General features: G+C 36.1%; 1 protein-coding gene across 1 annotated transcript; it reads left to right on the top strand.

The window, feature by feature from the left end:
* The first annotated feature begins 4,373 nt into the window (after nt 1-4,373).
* On the top strand, nt 4,374-21,636 carry LOC148954625 (uncharacterized). Its single transcript, XM_089086652.1, has 2 exons — nt 4,374-5,737; nt 21,491-21,636. Exons 1-2 carry the CDS (start codon nt 4,403-4,405, stop codon nt 21,533-21,535), a joined length of 1,380 nt encoding a protein of 459 aa, XP_088942778.1. The 5' UTR covers nt 4,374-4,402; the 3' UTR covers nt 21,536-21,636.
* Nucleotides 21,637-22,052: the final 416 nt, after the last annotated feature.

Genomic DNA, 22,052 nt, shown 5'->3' with positions numbered 1-22,052 from the left:
GAGCCAAAATCAAAATCTGCATCAATTCAAAAACGTTCAAAAATTAAATAAAAAAAACAAGTTTTTTTATACTGAAAGTAAGGAACGACGTTAAAACTTAAAGCGAACAGAAATTATTCCTTATATGAAAGGGGTTGTCCCCTCCTCAACGCCTCGCTCTTTACGTAAATAATTTCTTAGAACTGCTTTTCCATTTACGAAAAATTAAGCAAGAAAAACGGGTTTTAATTTTTATAAAGCAGTTGGTATCAGAGCGCGTAACTTTTGATGGGTATGACTAAACTTGATGAAAGTTATATATTTGAAATCAGCATTGAAATCTGATTCTTTTGATGTATCTATTGGTATCAAAAACCCGTTTTCTCTCTGAATTTTACTCTGAATTTTCTGCCTCTTAATTCCGTAAGAAAAACTTAATTTTATAAATTAATATTTCCAGGACTCGCCGACAGTTGGGCAATATACTATACTAATTCGAACTTTTAACAGAAAACTATAGACCGGAAAGAAAAAATGAAAAGGGCGAGGTCAAAATGACCATGCTGTTATTTATTGAAACAATAAATATGCCTCCAGTGATGACATGACCCACGCAGCCCTATGGGCAACATCTATGGGCAAGGACTCTACATTGTCCAAATAAACCATTTTTCATTTCTGCTCTTCATTTCTGGTCTTCATTCTCGGTACGAACAAAAAGCTCCTCCCACTTCTTTCTGCATTAGTGGGTTAGTCTGTTTCCGTCAATCAATGAGAAATGGTTACAAAGTGCATTATTCTTAATAGCGGGTTTCCACTTGTTTCGTGTCCAAGAGAAATCTGACTTGTCTACCCGTGAAAAGATCTAATGCCGCTTATGTTTATATCTGCAAAAACGTTCTCTGGAGCACTCGCACCTTGGTCCGGGTTTTTATAATGGGTGAGATAGGTCATTTACTACTTTGAAAGGTCATTTACTACTAATTCAAGTCTGGAAGGAGCGGAAATGACATCAGAATTGTTAAATTTTGTCATTTAGTACCCCATTTCCACCCTTGAAGAGGTCAGAAGGGGTAAAAATATCATTTGTGGCATTATAATAATATAATACATAATTGAAAAAGTGTGGAAATGGGGTAATAAGTGATGAAATTTTCCAACTCTGATATCATTTTTAGTCTTCCGGATGAATTCATAGAAAATGACCTTTCAATAAATAAAATATTGCAGAAAATCAAGATTTAAAACCGAGATTTACCACCCTTCCTCTCCCCTTTTTTCCGCGAAAAAAGAATATTTCTGAACGACTGATTTTGGCCGAGTTTATGTATGTTATTAAGCACATTTTTCTGAACGGTTTTGTGCTAAAAAACATTCCTGTTGCTCAAATGCCGAAATTTGGCCCTTTTCTAGTAGTCTTACTAGACAAGAAATATAAGCTTGTGCCTGTATCATCTTGAGACTGCTCTGTGAAGCCAGGTGAAGCACAGGAAAACTTGAGGGCCAAAACTTGAGGACAAAAGAGGGTGATATTTGGCAAATTTGAAAGTTGGGAGGAAATGAATACCCCATTACCAGGTCCGTGGTCCAGTATTTTTATTTGGGGGGGGGGGGGGGTAAGAGGGATTCATATCCACATAGTCAAGGGGCATGGGCTATATAATTATTTTCTCTCCAAAATATTGGGGGGAAACTGTACCCCTTGTTACTCTCCCCGAAACGACGCCCCTGTCTATTGCAAAGAAAGTTAATTTGGGTAGTATTGAGTGGCAAGCTTTTGTGGACCCGGGTTGGCGAGAGGATACGCTCTCCGACTGATTTCATAGTTTTGCCATCAGAATAAAAAATATCAAGCTGTATCGCCCTTTCTGACTGCCGTCGTTGGTAGTATTTTCAATTGTTGGATGAGCAAATTTTTGATCTGCTTGTCAGGCAAAAAATTAAAGCTGAGCCATCGAAAGCGATCTGTCGAGATTCAAAGGCATTTTCTATTTCATTACAGAGTACTTTCAGATGTTGCCATTTTTTAAAGAAAAGGTCCTGAATTACAGAAGGTTATCTGGCCTCTCGAGTCGATAATCAAAAAGTTATTAAGAAGGCTGTAGCGTTGAGGGCGCAGTGTCGAGAGGGATGAAACTGGTGAAGGGGCTGACTGCAGTCAATCGAAGGACCAGATAACTGACAGTTTATTAGAAGGCACTGACGTAGAGGTGCAGTGTCGAGAGGATAAAAGGGTGGGCTGTAGTCAACCGAAGGACCAGAAAACCAAGAATTTAATAGAAGGTACTGGCAGGAAGAGACGCAGTGTCGATAGGGACGACAAAAGAAGAAAGACTTTACACTCCACCTCAATCTATTCAGACCTACACTTTTTAGTAGGAGTAATTTTTTCCATTTAATAATGAAAATGCCAAAAAAAGATCAGTGGCGATTCTGGCCTCTTCTGCGCCGGAGCAAAATCGTGATTAGGCCCCCCTGTCTCCCAAAAATTTTCAGCTGTTTCGTCTACTTTCTTAAAAAAAAAAAAACAAGAAAATGACAACTAGAAACCGTTAGATTTTATTTGAAATTTTACGCGCATAAAATTTCTGCACCCAGGGCAAGTGACCCCTCTGTCCCTCCCTAAAACCGGCACTGAAAAAATACTGATCAAAATTTAAATTTTGGGATCCCCCCCCCCGTTACTGGCAGCCCTTTTAAAATGGGAATTTAAAATAATCCATTTACTGGTTTTATTGAATTTTATAGCCTACAACAAGTCTTTTCTACAAAATATGGAAAACAGAGCCGTTTTTCCGTTACCCTAATAATTTTTTTTGGGTAGCAAATTCTATTAACAATTGCATTTCCCTGAGCTATGAGCTAACAAAACTTACTAACCAAAAAACAATTGTAATTTTTTCTTAAAAGTTAAATTGTTGTCGGATTTTTTTAAATATAATGTTCAAAAACTGGCAGTACATCAAAGTATGATAATTCTTCTAAAAAACATTGATGGAGAATTCATGACCGCTTATATTTCTTAGCGAACTCGGTATTTCCGTATTATATGGTACACATTCTTTTATATTCATTGTTAACTTTTTTAGTATTATATGGTGTTCTTTCTTTAACTTTTCAAACATAGACTACCCTAGCACACTACACGAAATGGTACTTGTTTGTTATACAGAGCATCCTCAATAAATGAAGTTAGGTTAATCCTTATGAAATATACCAAAACGTAATGATAATATAATACGGTACTTTCCCATTATATGGGCCTCTCTAAAAGTGAAGTTTGGTTAATGTTAATGAAATAAAATAGGATAAAAGTTAATGAAATAAAATAGGGTGAATATATAAAAAACAAATTTGGGCTATATATTTGCACATTAGAGGAGTGGGGGGGGGGGTAAAAAAGCATATATTAAATACGTAACCTAACCGAACGTAGGTACTCCCCCTAAACCCAAAAAAAACACAGTTTAATAGCGTATACGCAATGCAAACCACGCTATCATTGCCTAGTCTATTGCGGTTAACATGTCAAAAACGGGTTTTATCATTGCCTACTCAACAGCGGTTAACCCCAGAGGCCCATATAATGGGAAAGTACCTATAATACTTTATAAACAAAATTATGGAAACTATGACAAATGATATGGAAAGCAGGCCGCACAGTACGCATTATATTAAATACCTAACCCCACCTAACCTAACCCTTAACCAACATTAAATATTTACTCAAAATATACTTACATCGTAGTTTTCTCACACAAAATAAGCAAATCATAACCGATTCAAACCGGTTTTGTCAGATCTCAGGCAGCGTAATTTTTGAGGATGTTTTGTTTAACAGACAAGTACCCACGATATTTTTCAAGGGGTAGGAGCCAATTCTCCACCACCTGGTGCGCAATTTAAACGTCAAGTGCGGTGCACAGCTCCACCACGCTTGGCACATTTTCTGCCACACATGACACAGTTTCCGCCACGCTTGGCACACTTCCACCACGCTTGGCACACGCCGCCTGGCGTATTTGATTTCTGAAAATGTGTACTTCTCATTTCTTTCAAGCTTGCAGTTTTTGAATTTCCAACATTCCAACCCGATCAATACGTTTCAGAGAATTGTTAATTAACAATTTGCATAAAAAAGTTCTTAAGTTTTAAGATTTTTTTTTTTATGACACGTGTTTAAATTCATTTTGGTTTAAAATGTGCTAAAAATATTAATGTAATTTTTTGTAAAGAACTGTGCTTGAGACTATGACTTCAAAACCAAATTATATATGTTAATAAACCGGTTGATACATCTTTGTCACTAGTCCAAACAAGAAAATCCAAGGTTCATAGTCCCTTGTGTGGGTGTCTATAAATGATCAAAATAAGCATGCAATACTTCAGTTCAGTTACTTCTCAGTCTTAAGCAAGCCTTAAGATGAATCTTGAAATTAAAATATTACTTTTGTGTTACTGTGTTAGTGCAATTCCTGTAGATTTAAGGGAACCAATAAAAAGGCCTGAAATATTGAGAATCGATAATGCCAAGGTAAAGAACGACCAAGATTTCCCCCCATTACCACAACCAGAAAAACCAATTTTGGAAAGACAATCATCTGTAAAAGACTTGGTAAACTTTTGGGAGCAGAGAGGTAACGATGATTCTCGTCCTTCAAGTCCTGTCTCGCCCCAGGGAAAAGGTGTGAATAACAGGCCAGTAATTTCCAAAGGACCGACAGATCTAAAAAACGGACAGTCTAGTAGCCTTAAAGATACCAATATCGATCTTGGGAAAAAAGGCTCTTCACAACCAGTTTTATCAAAATCAGAATTCCCAAATGAGCCAACATTTGGACAAGAGACATCAAAACTTACTGTCACGCTAAAGCCAGCAAGTAGATCAACAGCTTCCATCGCGTTGAATCCTCCAAAGCCTCTATCTTCAAGTTCAAACCAAGGAAGCAGTTTTTCGAATAGTTTTGAAGATTCAATTTTGACGGATTCTAAATTGGACAGCAACAGTCCAAAGGCCGTTGCACCCGTAAAACCTCTGCTTAACCCCCAGAACCAAAAATCACCGCTAAACTCAAATTCTGGAGGTTCTAATTTCGGTTCCCTTTCTCAAAGACCTTTCACAGATAAACCTGTTCCAGTTTCTTCAAATGAAGGAGCTGATAAAGTAAAAGCTAGTCAAGGCTTGAATAAACAAATCGGGAATGCACAAAAAATCGGGGAAGTTCCATTCCCTTCCATTCAGAGAAGACCCTCACTTCCTAAAGAAATTCAGGATGAGTTAATAGCAACAGTGGCAAGAAAAGAAGCTGAAAAAAAAGAAAAAGCTGATGATTCAAGATTACCCTTTAATGCTGAAGGAAATGCTGATTTTTCCGCCTCAAATTCTGCTCAAAGGAGACCTTCCCTTCCTAAAGAAATACAAGACGAATTGATTGCAACAGTGGCAAAAAAAGAAGCAGAAAAGAAAGAAAAAGCTGGTGATTCAAGATCACCTGTTAATTTTCAGGGTAATGTAAACTCTCCAATTCCAGGAAAAGATTTTGACAATAATAAGAAGGTCGCCCAAAGTGGGATTACCCAGAAGGACGTGTCTCCCAGTCTTCCCGTGAATACTATGCAAGGAGGAAAGATAGAAAATGATAAAAATATATCGAATGTAAGGGCTAAAAACACAACCACAGTAAGAACCGACAATAAAGTGGCCACAACACAAAAGAATGAAACAAATGAGGCAAAAATCTCAAAGGATAAGAAAGATGTAAGTAAATTTAAATCTTACACGTTTTAAGTTTGCAAAATTGAACATAATATGATACAAACAGTACGGTAGCGTTATAACTGACGAAGATTTTCAGGGGAACTCAGCCTTGGTTTTCTACACAGGGGTAGCTAGGGTTTACAGCTCCTGGGGACAATGCTGGTTTTGGCCACCACCAACACTACCCTAATATATGTAAAAGAAACTCGGTTTGGTACCACCTCAGGGGTTGCGCCCAGGGACAGCCATCCTCCTTTAACCCCTCCCCCCTCAGCAATACCAATGATTTTCTATGTCAAAGTTAAGGAGGTGGTCTTTAAGCGCCCACTCAGGTGCTCATGTGCTCATGAAACGTCGAAAAAAGGCAATTGCAGATCTTCTTGCTACCTAAATGAGGCACCGAGCACTACATCTTCTATTAACTAATCATCCAATTTCCTTCTCTGTTAATATGATGCAATCAAGTTGTTACGCAGGAGTCCCTAACACCCACCCTCCCAAAACCTTGGTATTTTTTTACCATTTTAAAAAATTTTTCTTGGTTTTGAAGAATAAATCTGCTTTTACTTAGTCCCTGTATTGATCAGTGCCGTCAAATAACAATTTTTTTGAGGGGGGGGGATAAATGGATTTTTGAAATCTAGGATGGCACATTTGTTGTTTTCTTCTTTAATGAAAATAACAGAAAAAGGCATTTTTCTTGGAAATACCTCAAACAAAGGTATTATTCGAAATCTAGGGGGAAATATAGGGGGCACATGCCCCTGCTGCCAATTGATATCACTGGTTCCAAAGCGTTCTCTTTCCACGAAAATATGCATATATATGTATATATATATATATATATATATATATATATATATATATATATATATATATATATATATATATATATATATATATATATATATATATATATATATATATATATATATATATATATATATATATATATATATATAACAAGGCCGTATCCAGGGGGGTGGTTTACCCGGTTTGAACCCCCCCCCCCGAAATTTTTGACCGAGTCGAAAATAAGTCGAAAATTAGTAAAACCTAGGTAAAAATCAGTAAAATTAGTCGAAAACTGAGTCAAAAATTAGTAAAAAAAAAAAAAAAAAAATCCTGGATCCGCCCTTGTCTATATATATATATATATATATATATATATATATATATATATATATATATAATATATATATATATATATATATATATATATATATATATATATATATATATATATATATATATATATATATATATATATATATATATATATATATATATCAGGCTACTTGCATTTACAAAATATGCATTTAGCCTAATACAAAAATTAAGAATTCGAAATGATCTTGAAGAAGCGATTATTGTATCAGTTCATGGTAGTCGCAATATCGATGACTTAGTAAAGAGCAATACGCTTTCCATGTGTTATTTACCATTTGTTCTATTAGTTTTTTTCTCATAGATCGTGTAGAACAATTTTCGCATAGAAAAGGGTTATGTATAAGCGAATTCTAAGTTCTAGGACTCTTTGTAATGGCCTAATGAAATTGGGGGCATCCTGATACCGCTTCATCGCCAAACGAAACCCCCAGACTCAGGTACTATCGATTAAAACTATCTAAACAGCAATTTTGTTCAAAACCGACGCATGGTCCAAAAAATATGCCTCTGAAGATGATATTACAAGTCCCACCCCAAGGGCAAGCCTTGACCCCCCCTCAATTTTGTTAAAAAAATATGTATTGCTAATTTATTGCTAAATTTCAAAGAATTAGACATGTTTTACTTTGCTGAAGTCACAGTGGCACAAGGATAATCAATCTGTGTGACTGATGGCACAAAAAGAGGCCCATATGGCTCACTTTCCCTTAAATTTACCAAGAGAGCACGATATAGCTCATTTGACTCACGATCGTTTGGGGGAGTGGTCATAAATTACCACTGAATGGTCATAAATGACCCTAGTCATAAATGACCATAGTGGTCATAAATGACCATAGTGGTCATAAATGACCATAGGGAGTGGTCATAAATGATTAAATGTTGATCATTAAAAATCGTTAAGAACGCAATACAGTTGTCATAAGTGAAAATATAGACAGGTTACACCTTATCTAAATTAAATTAAAAAAAAAAAAACAGTTTTTTCAACTGAAAGTAAGGAGCAACATTAAAACTTAAACGGACAAAAATTATTACGTATACGAGGGGGTCGCCTTCTCAATACCTCGTTCTTTTTCGCTAAAGTCTGATTTGTTGTTCCAGTTACTTAAGAATGACTCCTGAATCACCAAGGCCGCTTAATTAGAATAATAAGCTCTTTTAAAAGTTCTAAAAAAAAAACTTTAGGGTAAAGAGCGAGGTATTGAAGAGAGGGCGACCCGCCTCATATATGTAATAATTCATATTCCTTTTAAGTTTTAATGTTGCTCCTTACTTTCAGTTGAAAAAACTTGTTTTTTATTGAGTTTCTGATCTGTCTTAAATAAAGCTGGGAAATCCGGTTCCCCTTCCATGGAAAATTTCCTTCCCCCACGAAAAATCCCTCTATGGAAAGATCTTCACACGTACCCCCCCCCCCCTACCTGAAAATCCCCCCTGAGAAACGTCTTTATACTTCCCAATAAGCAATACTATATGTAAAAAATGAGCGAAGTTTAAAGCTTGTAGCCCTTCCCTTGGGGACTGTGGGGGGTCAAATCATCCTCAACGACATAGTTATTAAGTAACACTGGGTTTATTTAAAAAAAAATATATACATCATCGATTCCCGGAAGCATGCTTGTGCGGGAGAAAACCCTCCTAATAAAACAAAAAAACCAAGAAACCAAAAAAAAAGAGAGAAAAAAAAGAAATAGAAAAAAAACATAATTAGAGCTCAACTTACCGGACCCGAAAACCAACGAACCTCCAAACAACACCCAACAAAATTATAATAATTATAATCATATTCAGCTGCAACTAAACCCTCCTCAAAAACATAATCTTAAGTGGCGTGGAATAATCCATTCAAAATATACACATCAAAACAATGGTTCTTTAGTGACTTACGAAAATCCTGAAAACCCCCAACATTCCTCAAATCCTCTGGCAAACTCTCCCAAACTAACGGAACAACATGGCGAATTGAAAACCTAGACCTAGACGTGACCATAGCTGGTCTTCGCACCAACTGACAAGATCGTGTCAAATGATCGTGAATAGTAGACGCAAGACTAAACATTCCTGAAAAACATGATGGTAACTCCGAAGCTAAATATTCAAACATAAACATAGCATTATAGAATACGCATATTCCTGCCAATGGTAGAATTTTATACTCGCGGTAAAGATGCCTCACCGATACAGATAGGTCAATTTGATTACCATAAAGAACTCTAATTGCCATATTTTGTGTTACGCAGAGTGGATGGAGGTGAGTTACGAATGTTTTCGACCAAACCATACAACAGTAAATGAGATATGGGTGAACCATAGAAAAATACAACATTCTCAGAATTTCACACGGAAAAAGATACCTAAGTTTACGCATAATACCAATATGACGAGACAATTTGCAGCTAACAGATACAATATGGTCTTTAAAACTAAGGCTATCATCAATTATAACACCAAGGTATCTAGTACTAGTAGATCTTACAATAGTATGGTGCCCTACTTCTATACTATTAATCCATGGATAATGTCCAGTAATTCTACCATAAATCAAAAAATTCGACTTATTATGTATGATTCAGTTTCAATTTATTTACTCGCATCCACTTTTCAATCGAAGAAATACCTTGTTTCAATATAGTCATCAACTCATTTTCAGTTCTAGCAGCTACAGTGAAATGGGCATCATCAGCAAAACATGGTAGAATTCCTTTAGTACCTTGAGTATCAAGGTCCAAAGAACAAGACACATTACTTGAAGCTCTACAAAGGTCATTAATATAAACCAAAAACAACAAAGGGCCCAAAATGGAACCCTGGGGTACTCCAATCGAAATATATTCAATTTTAGATGTAACTCTATCCATCACGACACACTGAGTCCTTCCACTAAGAAAACTAACTATCACATTTAAAAAATCACCACGTATACCACTACTATATAGCTTTTGAACTAGTATATCATGATCAACAGAGTCAAATGCTTTAGTAATATCCAAAAATATCGAAGCTATCTTCAGACCCTTGTCTAAAGCATCATTAATAAAAGTTGTTAAAAACAAAACTCCATGCTCTGTAGAATGATGACTCCTAAACCCAAACTGACTAGAACTAAAAAATTGTCTTTTCTCAAAATAACTTACCATCCTACTTTGAATAAACTTTTAAAACACTCTAGATATAAAAGTAAGTAAGGAAATCGGTATATAATCACTAAAATAATTCTTATCCCCTCCTTTAGATATAGATATTACATTCGCACCCTTGAGACAGCGGGACAAATACTAAGTTTTAAACAATTATTTATCAGTCCTAAAAAGTGACTAGATATAACAGGTAATATCGACTTCAAAACCTTCAACGAAATAAAATCGCCTCCTGATGCACCATTTTTCATATTATTTATAACATCGATATAAATAAGATTTGTTGACCATATTGAAGATCGATATATTGAAGATTTGTTATTAGATTTGTTGACTAAACTGAAAAAATGGCTATCTCAAAACTTTGATCGGGTAACTTTGGTGGAAAATGAGCGTGGTAGGGGGGCTAGCTGCCCTTCAATATTTTTGGTCAATTAAAAAGGGCACTAGAACTTTTGATTTCAAATCAAATTAGCCTTCTCCCGATCTTCTGATCAATAGTTTGATACGATCACCCCTGGGGAAAACAAATAAAAAAACAAGCAAATAAACGCGCATCCGTGATCTTTCATCCAGCAAAAAATACAAAATTCCTCATTTTTGTACATAGGAGCTTGAAACCTTTCCTTTACAGTAGGATTTTCTAGTATTCTGAATTTGACAGTCATTTGTTAGTTGCCTATAGTAAAGGCCATACGGCTCCAATGTTATATTATTATTAATTAAAAAAAAACTGTCCGAAAAATAAGTTTTTCAAAGAAAAGTAAAGGCCATTTCAAACTTAAGCTCAGGAGATACAAATACCTGTTAAAATTCAAACTCAGAACGTCCATTTCTGGTTAAGAGATGTTAACGACCATTTCTGACCAGAAATGGTCAGAACGACCATTTCTGGAAAGGAGAGAGGTGAGCTCTCTCCTTTCCCTAAGAACTTCACTCTTCTTCTTCTAAAACTTTGTCAATAGCATCTCGTGTTCTTATAAGTATCATCATGCCAAGCAATCTGTTTCCTACGGAATCAACGTAATGCTTCTATTATTACCACACCTACCCTTATCACCTTTTTGTTAAAGGAATTTTATTAAAGTTTTCCCAAGGTCATTTCAATATCTCTTATTACTCTATAGAAAAATATAAAATTAAATCCTTTAGGCTGTTTTTCGTGGGTTTCCTTCAACTTAATAAAACTTGCATATTTTAAGTCATAATAAAAATAAATATTCTTTTGATGCATATACTCCCAAATTTCCATTTCTCCAATTCCAAGATCGAATTTCGATGCTTATTCAAAATGTGTAAAATTCATCAAATTTAATGTTATCAATCAAAAGTTATGAGCCTTAGAAAATTTGCACAATTTTTGAAAAGGGGGGAAAACATCCCCCTTTAATAGTAATTTCTGACTATTGACTGTCAATTTTTTGTTCGTTTTTGATCGCAAAAAGTTTCAAGTTTTTATGGCATGGGGGGGGTGCTTACTGTCCGATTATTCTTGACTTAAAAAAACGGATCTAGAACTTTCAATTTAAATCGAATGAGGATTTTTTAAAAGTTTATACGATTACCTCTTTGATAAAAACCTTATATATGAACAATAGACAGCTTGCATAACTTGTGGACATTGATTGACAACAATGAATGGATTGAAAAAATAGCTCCAATAAGGGGGCTTAGAAAATTTCACTTGCTGACACAAAGGGATCACGACTGTTTGGAATTGACCTTAATAGGATTTTGTGTGCCAAAGCAATTTTACATCTATCTCAGAGTATGTATTTTAACCTTATAATTGGACAATTATGATAGATTTCCTATGTGTTCTTCCCATACAAAACCCCTTCCCATAAGTCATAAACCCCCTTTAATAAGTTGTGCCCCAGGGCATAACTTACAACGCCTACCCCCGGGCCCTGGTGAGCTGTGTCGACACCGGAGTTTTTTGTTATCAGAAATTTGAACTATTTTAACAAAATGTCTATCTCAAAATTTTTAACTGATGCATTTAGGGCGTGGAGGAGGGGGGGGGGGGCTAGTCACCCTCCAATCTCTTTTGACTCTTAAAAAGTGAACAAGAAATTTCAATTTTCAGTCAAATGAGACCTCTCCAAAGTTTATACAAGCATCCCTTCCATAAGAAATACTGGGAAGGATTCGGAGAACCCTTAAATTACAACTCTTGCCCTGAGGGTTGTGAGGGAGTTGTCATCCTCCAAGACCTAATTTCTAGAACTTAAAACTACATTTAATAAACTTGCTATCTCAAAATTTTTATGGGATGTGTTTGGGGAACTGGTGGGCGTGAGAGGGGGTTTAGTTGCCCTCCAAACACTTTTGAATCTTAAAGAGAACAAGCGACCTTTAAATTTACAATTGAATGAGCTTTTTTTGGTTTCTACGATACCGCCTTCTATAATAACCTCATCTGTCCCCAGGGCATAACTTTAAACCCTTACCCTGAGGGTTGTGGGGAATTGTCCTCCTCAAAAATATATTTTCTATCTGGAAATCAACTATGCTGAACGAAATGGCTATCTCAAAATTTTGATTGGATGTGATTGGGGGAATGATGGGCGTGGGGGGGGGCTAGTTGCCCTCCAATCACTTTCGACTATTAAAAAGGGCACTGTCCCTTTGAATTTCCAATCGAATGAGCTTTTTTTGAAGTTTCTGCGACAACGCTTTCTATAAAAACCTTATATGCCCACAGGTCATATCTTAAAACCCTTGCCCTGAAGTTTGTGGGGTAGTGTCCTCCTCAAAACCATATTTTCTATTTGGAAATCAACTACGCTGAACAAAATGGCTATCTCAGAATTTTGATTGGATGTGTTTTGGGGAATGAAGAGCATCGGGGGGGGGGGCGAGTGGCAATCCAATTACATTTAACGATTAAAAAGGTCACCAGCTCTTTAATTTCCGATCGAATGAGCCTGTTTTGAAGTTTCTACGACAACGCCTTCTATAAAAACCTTAAATGCCCCCAGGGCATAACATAAAACCCTTACCCTGAGGTTCTGGGGGAGTGGCCACCTCGAAAATATATTTTCTATTTGGAAATCAACTACGCTAAACAAAACAGCTAACTCAAAATTGTGATTGGATACGTTCTGGGAAATGATGGGCAGAGGGGGGAGGGGGCTAGTTACACTCCAATCAATTTGACTATTAAAAAGGGCACTAGCTCTTTAATTTCCAATCGAATGAGCCTGTTTTGAAGTTTCTACGACAACGCCTTCTATAAAAGCCTTATATGCCCCCAGGGCATAACTTAACACTATTGCCCTGAGGTTTGTGGGGGAGTGTCCTCCTCAAAAAATATTTTCTATATAGAAATCAACTATGCTGAACAAAATGGCTATCTGAAAATTTTGATTGGATGTGTTTTGGGAAATGATGGGCGTGGGGGAGGGTGAGGGGGGGGGGTAGTTACACTGCAATCACTTTCGACTATTAAAAAGGGCACTAGCCCTTTAATTTCCAATCGAATGAGCCTGTTTTGAACTTTCTATGACAACGCCTTCTATAAAAAAACCTTATATGCCCCCAGGGCATAACTTAAAACCCTTGCCCTGAGGGTTGTGGGGGAGTGTCCTCCTCAAAAATATAGTTTCTATATATAGTTTCTAAAATTTTCAGATAGCCATTTTGTTCAGTGTAGTTGATTTCCAGATAGAAAATATATTTTTGAGGAGGACACTCCCCCACAATCCTCAGGGCAAGGGTTTTAAGTTATGCCCTGGAGGCATATAAGGTTTTTATAGAAGCTGTTGTTGTAGAAACTTCAAAACAGGCTCATTCGATTGGAAATTAAAGGGCTAGCTCCATTTTTAATAGTCAAAAATGATTGGAGGGCAACTCCCCCCCCCCTCTCCCATCATTCCCCCAAACACCTCCCAACAAAATTTACAGATAACCGTTTTGTTAAGCGTAGTTCATTTCCAGATAGAAAATATATTTTGAGGAGGATATTCCCCCACAACCTTCAGGGCAAGGGTTTTAAGTTATGCCTTGGGGGCATATAAGGTTTTTATAGAAGGCGTTGTCGTAGAAACTTCAAAACAGGCTCATTCGATTGGAAATTAAAGGGCTATTGCCCTTTTTAATATTCAAAAGTGATTGGATTGTAACTAGCCCCCCCCCCCCTCCACGCCCATCATTTCCTCAAACACATCCAATCAAAATTTTCAGTTAGCCATTTTTTCAGCGTAATTGATTTCCAGATAGAAAATATGTTTTTGAGGAGGACACTCCCCCACAACCCTCTGAGCAACGGTTTTAAGTTATGCCCTGGGGGGCATATAAGGTTTTTATAGAAGGCGTTTTCGTAAACACTTCAGAAAAGGCTCATTCGATTGTAAATGAAAGGGCTAGTGCCCTTTTTAATAGTCTAAATTGATTGTAGGGCACCTAGCCCCCCCCCACGCCCATCATTCCCCAAAAAACATTCTAATCAAAATTATGAGATAGCCATTTCGTTCAGCGTAGTTGATTTCCAGATAGGAAATATATTTTTGAGGATGAAACTCCCCCAAAACGATCCGGACAAGAAGTTCAAGTTATGACCTGTGTGCACATAAGGTTTTTATAGAAGGCGATCTCGTTGAAACTTCAAAACCGGCTCTTTCGATTGGAAATTAAAGGGCTAGTGCTCTTTTTGATAGTTGAAAGTGATTGGAGTGCAACTAGCCCCCTCCCCCCTACGCCCATCATTCCCCCAAACACATCCAATCGAAATTTTAAGATACCCATTTTGTTCAGCGTAGTTTATTTCCAGATAGCAAATATATTTTTGCAGAGGACACTCCCTCACAACCCTCAGGGCAAGGGTTTTAAGTTATGCCCTGGGGGCATATAAGGTTTTTATAGAAGGTGTTGTCATAGAAACTTCAAAAAAGGCTCATTCGATGGGAAATTAAATGGCTAGTGTTCTTTTTAATAGTCGAAAGTGATTGGAGTGCAACTAGCCCCCTCCCCCCGACGCCCATCATTTCCCCAAACAAATCCGATCAAAATTTTGAGATAGCCATTTTGTTCAGCGTAGTTGATTTCCAGATAAAAAATATGTTTTTGAGCAGGAAACTCCCCCACAACCCTCAGGGCAAGGGTTTTAAGATATGACCTGGGGGCATATAAGGTTTTTATAGAAGGCGGTGTCGTAGAAACTTCAAAAAAGGCTCATTCGATTGGAAATTAAAAGGGATAGTGCTCTTTTTAATAGTTGAAAGTGATTGGAGGGCAACTAGCCCCCCCCCCCCACGCCCATCATTCCCCCAAACACATCCAATCAAAATTTTGAGATAGCCATATCGTTCAGCATAGTTGATTTCCAGATAGAAAATATATTTTTGAGGAGGACAATCCTCCACAACCCTCAGGGCAAGGGTGTTAAGTTATGCCCTGGGGGCATATAAGGTTTTTATAAAAGGCGGTGTCGTGGAAACCGTAAAGCGCCAATGGGGCAGTAGGTTTTAGGCTTCTGCAGTGAGGCGATACCCAAACTCCTTGTTTGTAGTTATTTTAATTCGATTCAAACTTGATTTGCATATTCAATTTAAGTTTCACTCGTTTTAAGATTTATTTATTCATTTACATTAATATATATTGTATAATTGTTCGCATTTATTGTTTATTTAATTTAAGTAAGAGAATGATGCTTTTACCGTTAGGGGTGCGGGCAGTAGCCATACTCTTGTTTGTAGTGAAAACACTATTCATTAGAAGTACATAGCCCCTACTCCCTGAAGACGACCGCGTTCTAACAGCAAATCCTTAATACAATTCTCGCTTATATATAAATTCTATTCTTCCAATTATTATAACTAAAAAAAAATTGAACTTATTTTGTTGAGGTTTGTGGCCACTTAAGTAAGAGAATGATAATCTATGAATCTATGAAGCACTCACATCGTTTTGACTTCCAACGATGTACGTGTTACAGCTATGCCATTGTCCCTGAAATGTTTTTCAGTAAATGAAGAAATAGTCACTTTCAACCTCAGAGTCACTTTCAACCATCATTCCCCCAAACACATCCAATCAAAATTTTGAGATAGCCATTTTGTTCAGCGTAGTTGATTTCCAGATGAAAAATATATTTTCGAGGAGCATACCCCCCCCCCACAACCGTCAGGGCCAGGGTTTTAAGTTATAACCTGGGGGCCTATAAGGTTTTTATAGAAGGCGTTGTCGTAGAAACTTCAAAACAGGCTCATTCAATTGGAAATTAAAGAGCTAGTGCCCTTTTTAATAGTCGAAAGTGATTGGAGTGTAACTAGCCCCCTCCCCCCCACGCCCATTAATTCCCCAAACACAACCAATAAAAGATTTCATATAGCAAATTTGTTCAGCGGAGTTGATTTCCAGATATAAAAAATATTTTTGAGGAGGACACTCCCCCACAACCCTCAGGGCAATGGGTTTAAGTTATGCCCTGGGGGCATATAAGGTTTTTAAAGAAGGCGTTGTCGTAGAAACTTCAAAACAGGCTCATTCGATTGGAAATTAAAGGGCTATTGCCCTTTTTCATAGTCCAAAATGATTGGAGTGCAACTAGCCCCCCCCCCACGCCCATCATTCCCCCAAACACATCCAATCAAAATTCTGAGATAGCCATTTTGTTCAGAGTTGTTGATTTCCTGATAGAAAATATATTTTTTAGGAGGAAACCCCCCCAGAACCTTCAGGGCAAGCGTTCTAATGTATGCCTGGAGGCATACAAGGTTTTTATAGAAGTCTTTATCTTAGAAACTTCAAAAATGGTTCATTGGATTGGAAGTTCAAAGTGATAGTGCCCTTTTTAATAGTCAAATATGATAGGAGGGCAGCTAGCCCCCCCCCCCTCCCTACGCCCATCATTCCCCTAAATACATCCAGTCAAAATTTTGAGATAGCCATTTTTGTTCAGCGTAGTTGATTTCCAGATTGAAAATATATTTTTGAGGAGGACACTCCCCCACAACCCTCAGGGCAAAGGTTTTAAGTTATGCCCTGGGAGCATTTAAGGTTTTGATAAAAGGCGTTGCCGTAGAAACTTCAAAATAGGCTCATTCGATTGGAAATTAAAAGGCTTGTACCCTTTTTAATAGTCGAAAGTGATTGGAGGGCAGCTAGCCCCCCCCTCCTACGCCCATCAAACACATTCAACAAACTTTTGAGATAGCCATTTTGTTCAGTGTAGCTGATTTCCAGATAAAAAATATGTTTTTGAGGAGGACACTCCCCCAGAACCTTCAGGGCAAGGGTTTTAAGATATGCCCTGGGGGTATATAAGGTTTTTTACAGAAGGCGTTGTTGTAGAAACTTCAAAAAAGGTTGATTCGATTGGAAATTCAAAGGGCTAGTGCTCTTTTCAATAGTCAAAAGTGATTGGAGGGCAACCAGCCTCCTCCCCCACACCCAGCATTTCCCTAAACACATCCAATCAAACTTTTGAGATAGCCATTTTGTTCAGTGTAGCTGATTTACAGATAGAAGATTTGTTTTTGAGGAGGACATTCCCCCACAACCCTCGGCAAGGGTTTTAAGTTATGCCCTGGGGGCATATAAGGTTTTTATAGAAAGTAATGTCGTAGAAACTTAAAAACAGGCATATTCGATTGGAAATTCAAAGGGCAAGTACCCTTTTTAATAGTCGAAAGGGACTGTAGGGCCCCTAGCCCCCCCCCCACGCCCAAAACATTTCCACCAACATATCCTATAAAAGTTTTGATATATACCTTGTGTTAATCGTAGATGATTTTCAGATAGAAAATATTTTTTTGATGAGGACACTCCCCCAAAACCCTCAGGGCAAGGGTTTTAAGTTATGCCCTAGGGGTATATAAGGTTTTTATAGAAGGCGGTGTCGTAGAAACTTCAAAAAAGGCTCATTAGATTGGAAATTCCGAGGGCTAGTGCCCTTTGTAATAGTCGAAAGTGATTTGAGGGTAACTAACCCCCCTCTCAAGCCCACCTTTTCCCCAAACACATCCAATCAAAATTTTAAGACAGTCATTTTATCAAACGTAGTTTTAAGTTCTGGAAATTAGGTCTTTGAGGATTACAACTCCCCCAGAGCCCTCAGGGCAAGGGTTGTAATTTAAGGATTCTCTGAATCCTTCATATTATTTCTTATGGAAGGATGCTCGTATAAACTTTAGAGAGGGCTCGTTTGATTGGAAATTGAAAGTTCTTGTTCACTTTTTAAGAGTCAAAAGAGATTGAAGGGCAACTAGCCCCCCTCCCTCCTCCATGCCCTCAATGCATCAGATAAAAATTTTAAGATAGACATTTTGTTAAAATAGTTCAATGTTCTGATGACAAAAACTCCGGTGTCGACACAGCCCACCAGGGCCCAGGGGTAGGCGTTGCAAGTTATGCCCTGGGGCATAACTTATTAAGGGGGGTTTATAACTTATGGGAAGGGGTTCTGTATGGAAGAACATATAGGAAATCTATTATAATTTTCCAATTATAAGGTTAAAATACAAACTCTGTGATAGATGCAAAATTGCTTTGGAACACAAATTCCTATTAAGGTCAATTCCAAAAAGTCGTGATCTCTTTTTGTCAGCAAGGGAAATGGTATCAACCCCCTTATAGGAGCTATTTTTTCAATCCATTCATTGTTGTCAATCGCTGTCCAAAAGTTATGTAAGCGGTCTATTGTTCATATATAAGGTTTTTATCAAAGAGATAATCGTATAGACTTTGAAAAAAGCCTCATTCGATTTAAATTGAAAGTTCTGGATCTGTTTATTTAAAGTCAAGAATAATCGGACAGTAAGCACCCCCCCATGCCAAAAAAAAACTTTAAAATTTTTGCAAAAAAAAACTAACAAAAATTAAATAAAAAAAAAACTTTCCTAAAAATTATTTTTTTAAAGAAAATTAAAGGCCACTTTAAAATTCATCTTAGGAGATACAAATAACTTCTAAAATTCAAACTCAAAACGACCAGAAAGTACTATTAAAGAATAAATGAAACCCAAAACGAACAGAAATTAAATAAACAATCATAGCAAAAAACATACAACAAGTAATAACATAAATGAAAAATAGATCTTAAAGTGAGTAATGCTTAGATTGAATATGAAAATCAAGCTTAAAATGAAAAGAAATATTTTGCTATTGAAGTATAAATGAAACTTAAAACGAACAGAAATTAAAGAAACAATCAATGCGAACAAAACATACAATATATATATATTAATGTAAATGAATAAATAAATCTTGAAACGAGTGAAACTTAAATTGAATATGCAAATCAAGTTTGAATCGAATAAAAATAACTACAAACGAGAGTTTGGGTATCGTCTCACTGCAGAAGCCTAAAACTTACTGCGTCATTGGCGCTTTACTGGAAACGAATTATATTACAAATGTTTTCTTTTGTACTTAATATTGAAAATAAATACTAAAATTACAGTAAAATTTTGAACTGATGAGCTTTAGCAATTAATATCATTATGCATCAAATATTCAGTTTAATTTATTAGTTCTTTTCAAGATTGGTCAAGACAAATATAGTTTCACTACAAGCAAAATTTGGATACTGCCCCCTTCTTTAACTGTAAAAACCCAAAGCCTTCTGCGTCATTGGTGCTTCACTGAAAACAAATTACTCGTATATTACAAATTTATTATTTTCCTGTTCTTACAGCATTGAAAATGAAAATAAAAATTACAGTGTAAAAAAAAATTGATCTGATTGATCTTTCAACAATTAACATTACTATATATCTAACATCGGATTTGATTAGGTTTAAACTTTCCAAGATTGTTCAAGATTCATCAAGCTTTGCCTTTGTTCTTAACTGTGCCATTTTTTTTTAACTAATCGTGTTAGTTTGTTATGAAAACATTCTATGGCTTCTAGGCATTTCTATTTGAGCGGAAATCTGCACCTCAAACTTTGTGGAACATGTATTTTCTTGCATGAAACACCAAAATATAATAAAATTTCAAGTTTCGGAGTGTTCCACCACTCGCAAGCAAGTGCCATTGGTATTTTTGAATCCGCTTGGTCAATTTAGGGGGTGGAGGGTATGCTAATTCTCGTAGCAGCCCCATTCCGTTCCATATATGGGTTCATGTGAACCCATATGGTTCACATTTTCAACACCTGGCGTCCGGACTATCATATAATCTACCAAGCATACAACTACCCCAAATGAGTATCAATAAATAAATGAAACCCAAAACGAACAAAAATTAAAATAAATATTAGAGTAACGAGCATAAATTAATGTGAGTAGGGTTCAAAACGTCTATGCTTTCTAAAAGCCAGAATATAATTTATACTTTACTGAAAAAAAGTTCAAATGAGTTTACTGAAAAAAATGTGCATTGTCAATTTAATATACATATGCTGATATTTATTCCCTAAAATCTTAATTAATTTTGGATTTTTTAAAGTTACAAAAGTGAAAATATTTCAAAGAATTGTTTTCAGTAAAGCGCCACTGACGCAGTAAGTTTTAGGCTTCTGCAGTGAGCCCATACCCAAATTCTTGTTTGTAGTTATTTTTATTCGATTCAAACTTGATTTGCATATTCAATTTAAGTTTCACTTGTTTTAAGATTTATTTATTCATTTACATTAATATGTATTGTATGCTTTGTTCGCATTGATTGTTTCTTTAATATCTTTTCGTTTTAAGTTTCATTTTTACTTTAATAGCAAAATATTTGTTTTCATTTTAAGCTTGATTTTCATATTCAATATAAGAATTACTCGATTTGAGATTTGTTTATTCATTTATATTATTGCTCGTCGTATGTTTTTTGCTATCATTATTTATTTAATTTATGTTCGTTTTGGGTTTCATTTATTCTTTAATAGTAAAATTTCTAGTCTTTTTGATTTTTAATTTTAACATGTATTTGTATCTCCAGAGCTTAAGTTTAAAGTGGCCTTTACTTTTCTTTGAAAAACTTATTTTTCGGAAAGTTTTTTTTAATTAATTACTAGTAAAGCAGTAAAAATGCAAAAAGTAAAATAGCCAGGATGCAGTGTTTTTTTTTCTCAGTTGAGAAAATTTGAAAAAATAGGAAGATAAGCCTGGGAACTAAAGTTAGAATAATCGGAAGCAGGGTTGCCATCCGGAAAAAAAACTAGATTTTATTTTTTTGGTTGATTTAGTGATTTTCTTCAATAATCTAGTAATTTTGTGTGCTGATATAGTGATTTGTTTTCTTAGGCAATATAACAAATCACTAGAAGTAGTGATAAATCACTAGGGGCGGCAACTCTAATCAGACGCCACGACAATGACAGTATTCAAGTATGGCTCTGAAACGTGGCCCTTTGAGAAGCTGAGAAGGAGTGTGTTACGGATGAAGGATAAGAGGTTGCCAAAGATTGTGCCTTTCGGCCATCCATCTATGGCCAAACGAAAAGCAAGTGTTGAAAAGAAAGTTGGAATAGGAAGAGATAGTATTAACTTTTTTTCTTTTCTTCTAGGACACAAAAAGTTCAGGAGGTTTCCTTAGCAAGATTTTCGGGTGAAGAAAAAAAATCCAGTGATTCTTCCGTGAAGTCTCTCAAATCACTGTTCTTTTCTTTTGGTTAATCTATGCCTTTTTTACAATACATTGTTTGACATATAATGATTTAAAAATTATTTAGAGAAATTCTTACGTGATTCTTAGGATTCTAAAAAAGAATTCGACTCACCTTCTTCTTACTTCTGAAGCCTTCAGGAGGTTTCAGGGGCTGGTTGCCCAGCTCAAACTTCTGTGAGTTTCAATTCCTTCAAATTTTAATTTGATTATTCATTTCATTTCTGTGTGTTGTAGGTTTTATTCTTCTTCTTGGATTACTAAATTGAAGAAAAACAAAGTTTTTCTAGAGGAAAGTAAAGAACGAAGTTGAAACTTAAAATGAACAAAAATTATTGCTTCACACTCTAGCTAGTCTATATGGGTAAAACTATTGCGAATAAAGCAACTGATAATATTTACCTATGTTTCTGGGATTATAGGAAACTAATGCTTTACTGAAAACACAAAACAATAAAGGAGTT

Source organism: Artemia sp. Qi Xiang Cuo, chromosome 3 (assembly GCF_049724085.1).
Source record: "Artemia sp. Qi Xiang Cuo chromosome 3, ASM4972408v1, whole genome shotgun sequence".
NCBI classification, from domain to species: Eukaryota; Metazoa; Arthropoda; class Branchiopoda; order Anostraca; family Artemiidae; genus Artemia; species Artemia sp. Qi Xiang Cuo.
This window is presented reverse-complemented; position numbering and strand designations above follow the sequence as displayed.

Bases quoted from the DNA above. Each gene is read 5' to 3' on its own strand.
- LOC148954625 (XM_089086652.1), top strand. From the start codon at position 4,403: ATGAATCTTGAAATTAAAATATTACTTTTGTGTTACTGTGTTAGTGCA. The intron at 5,738-21,490 runs GTAAGTAAATTT...CTTTTCTTCTAG, and splicing joins TCTCAAAGGATAAGAAAGAT to GACACAAAAAGTTCAGGAGG.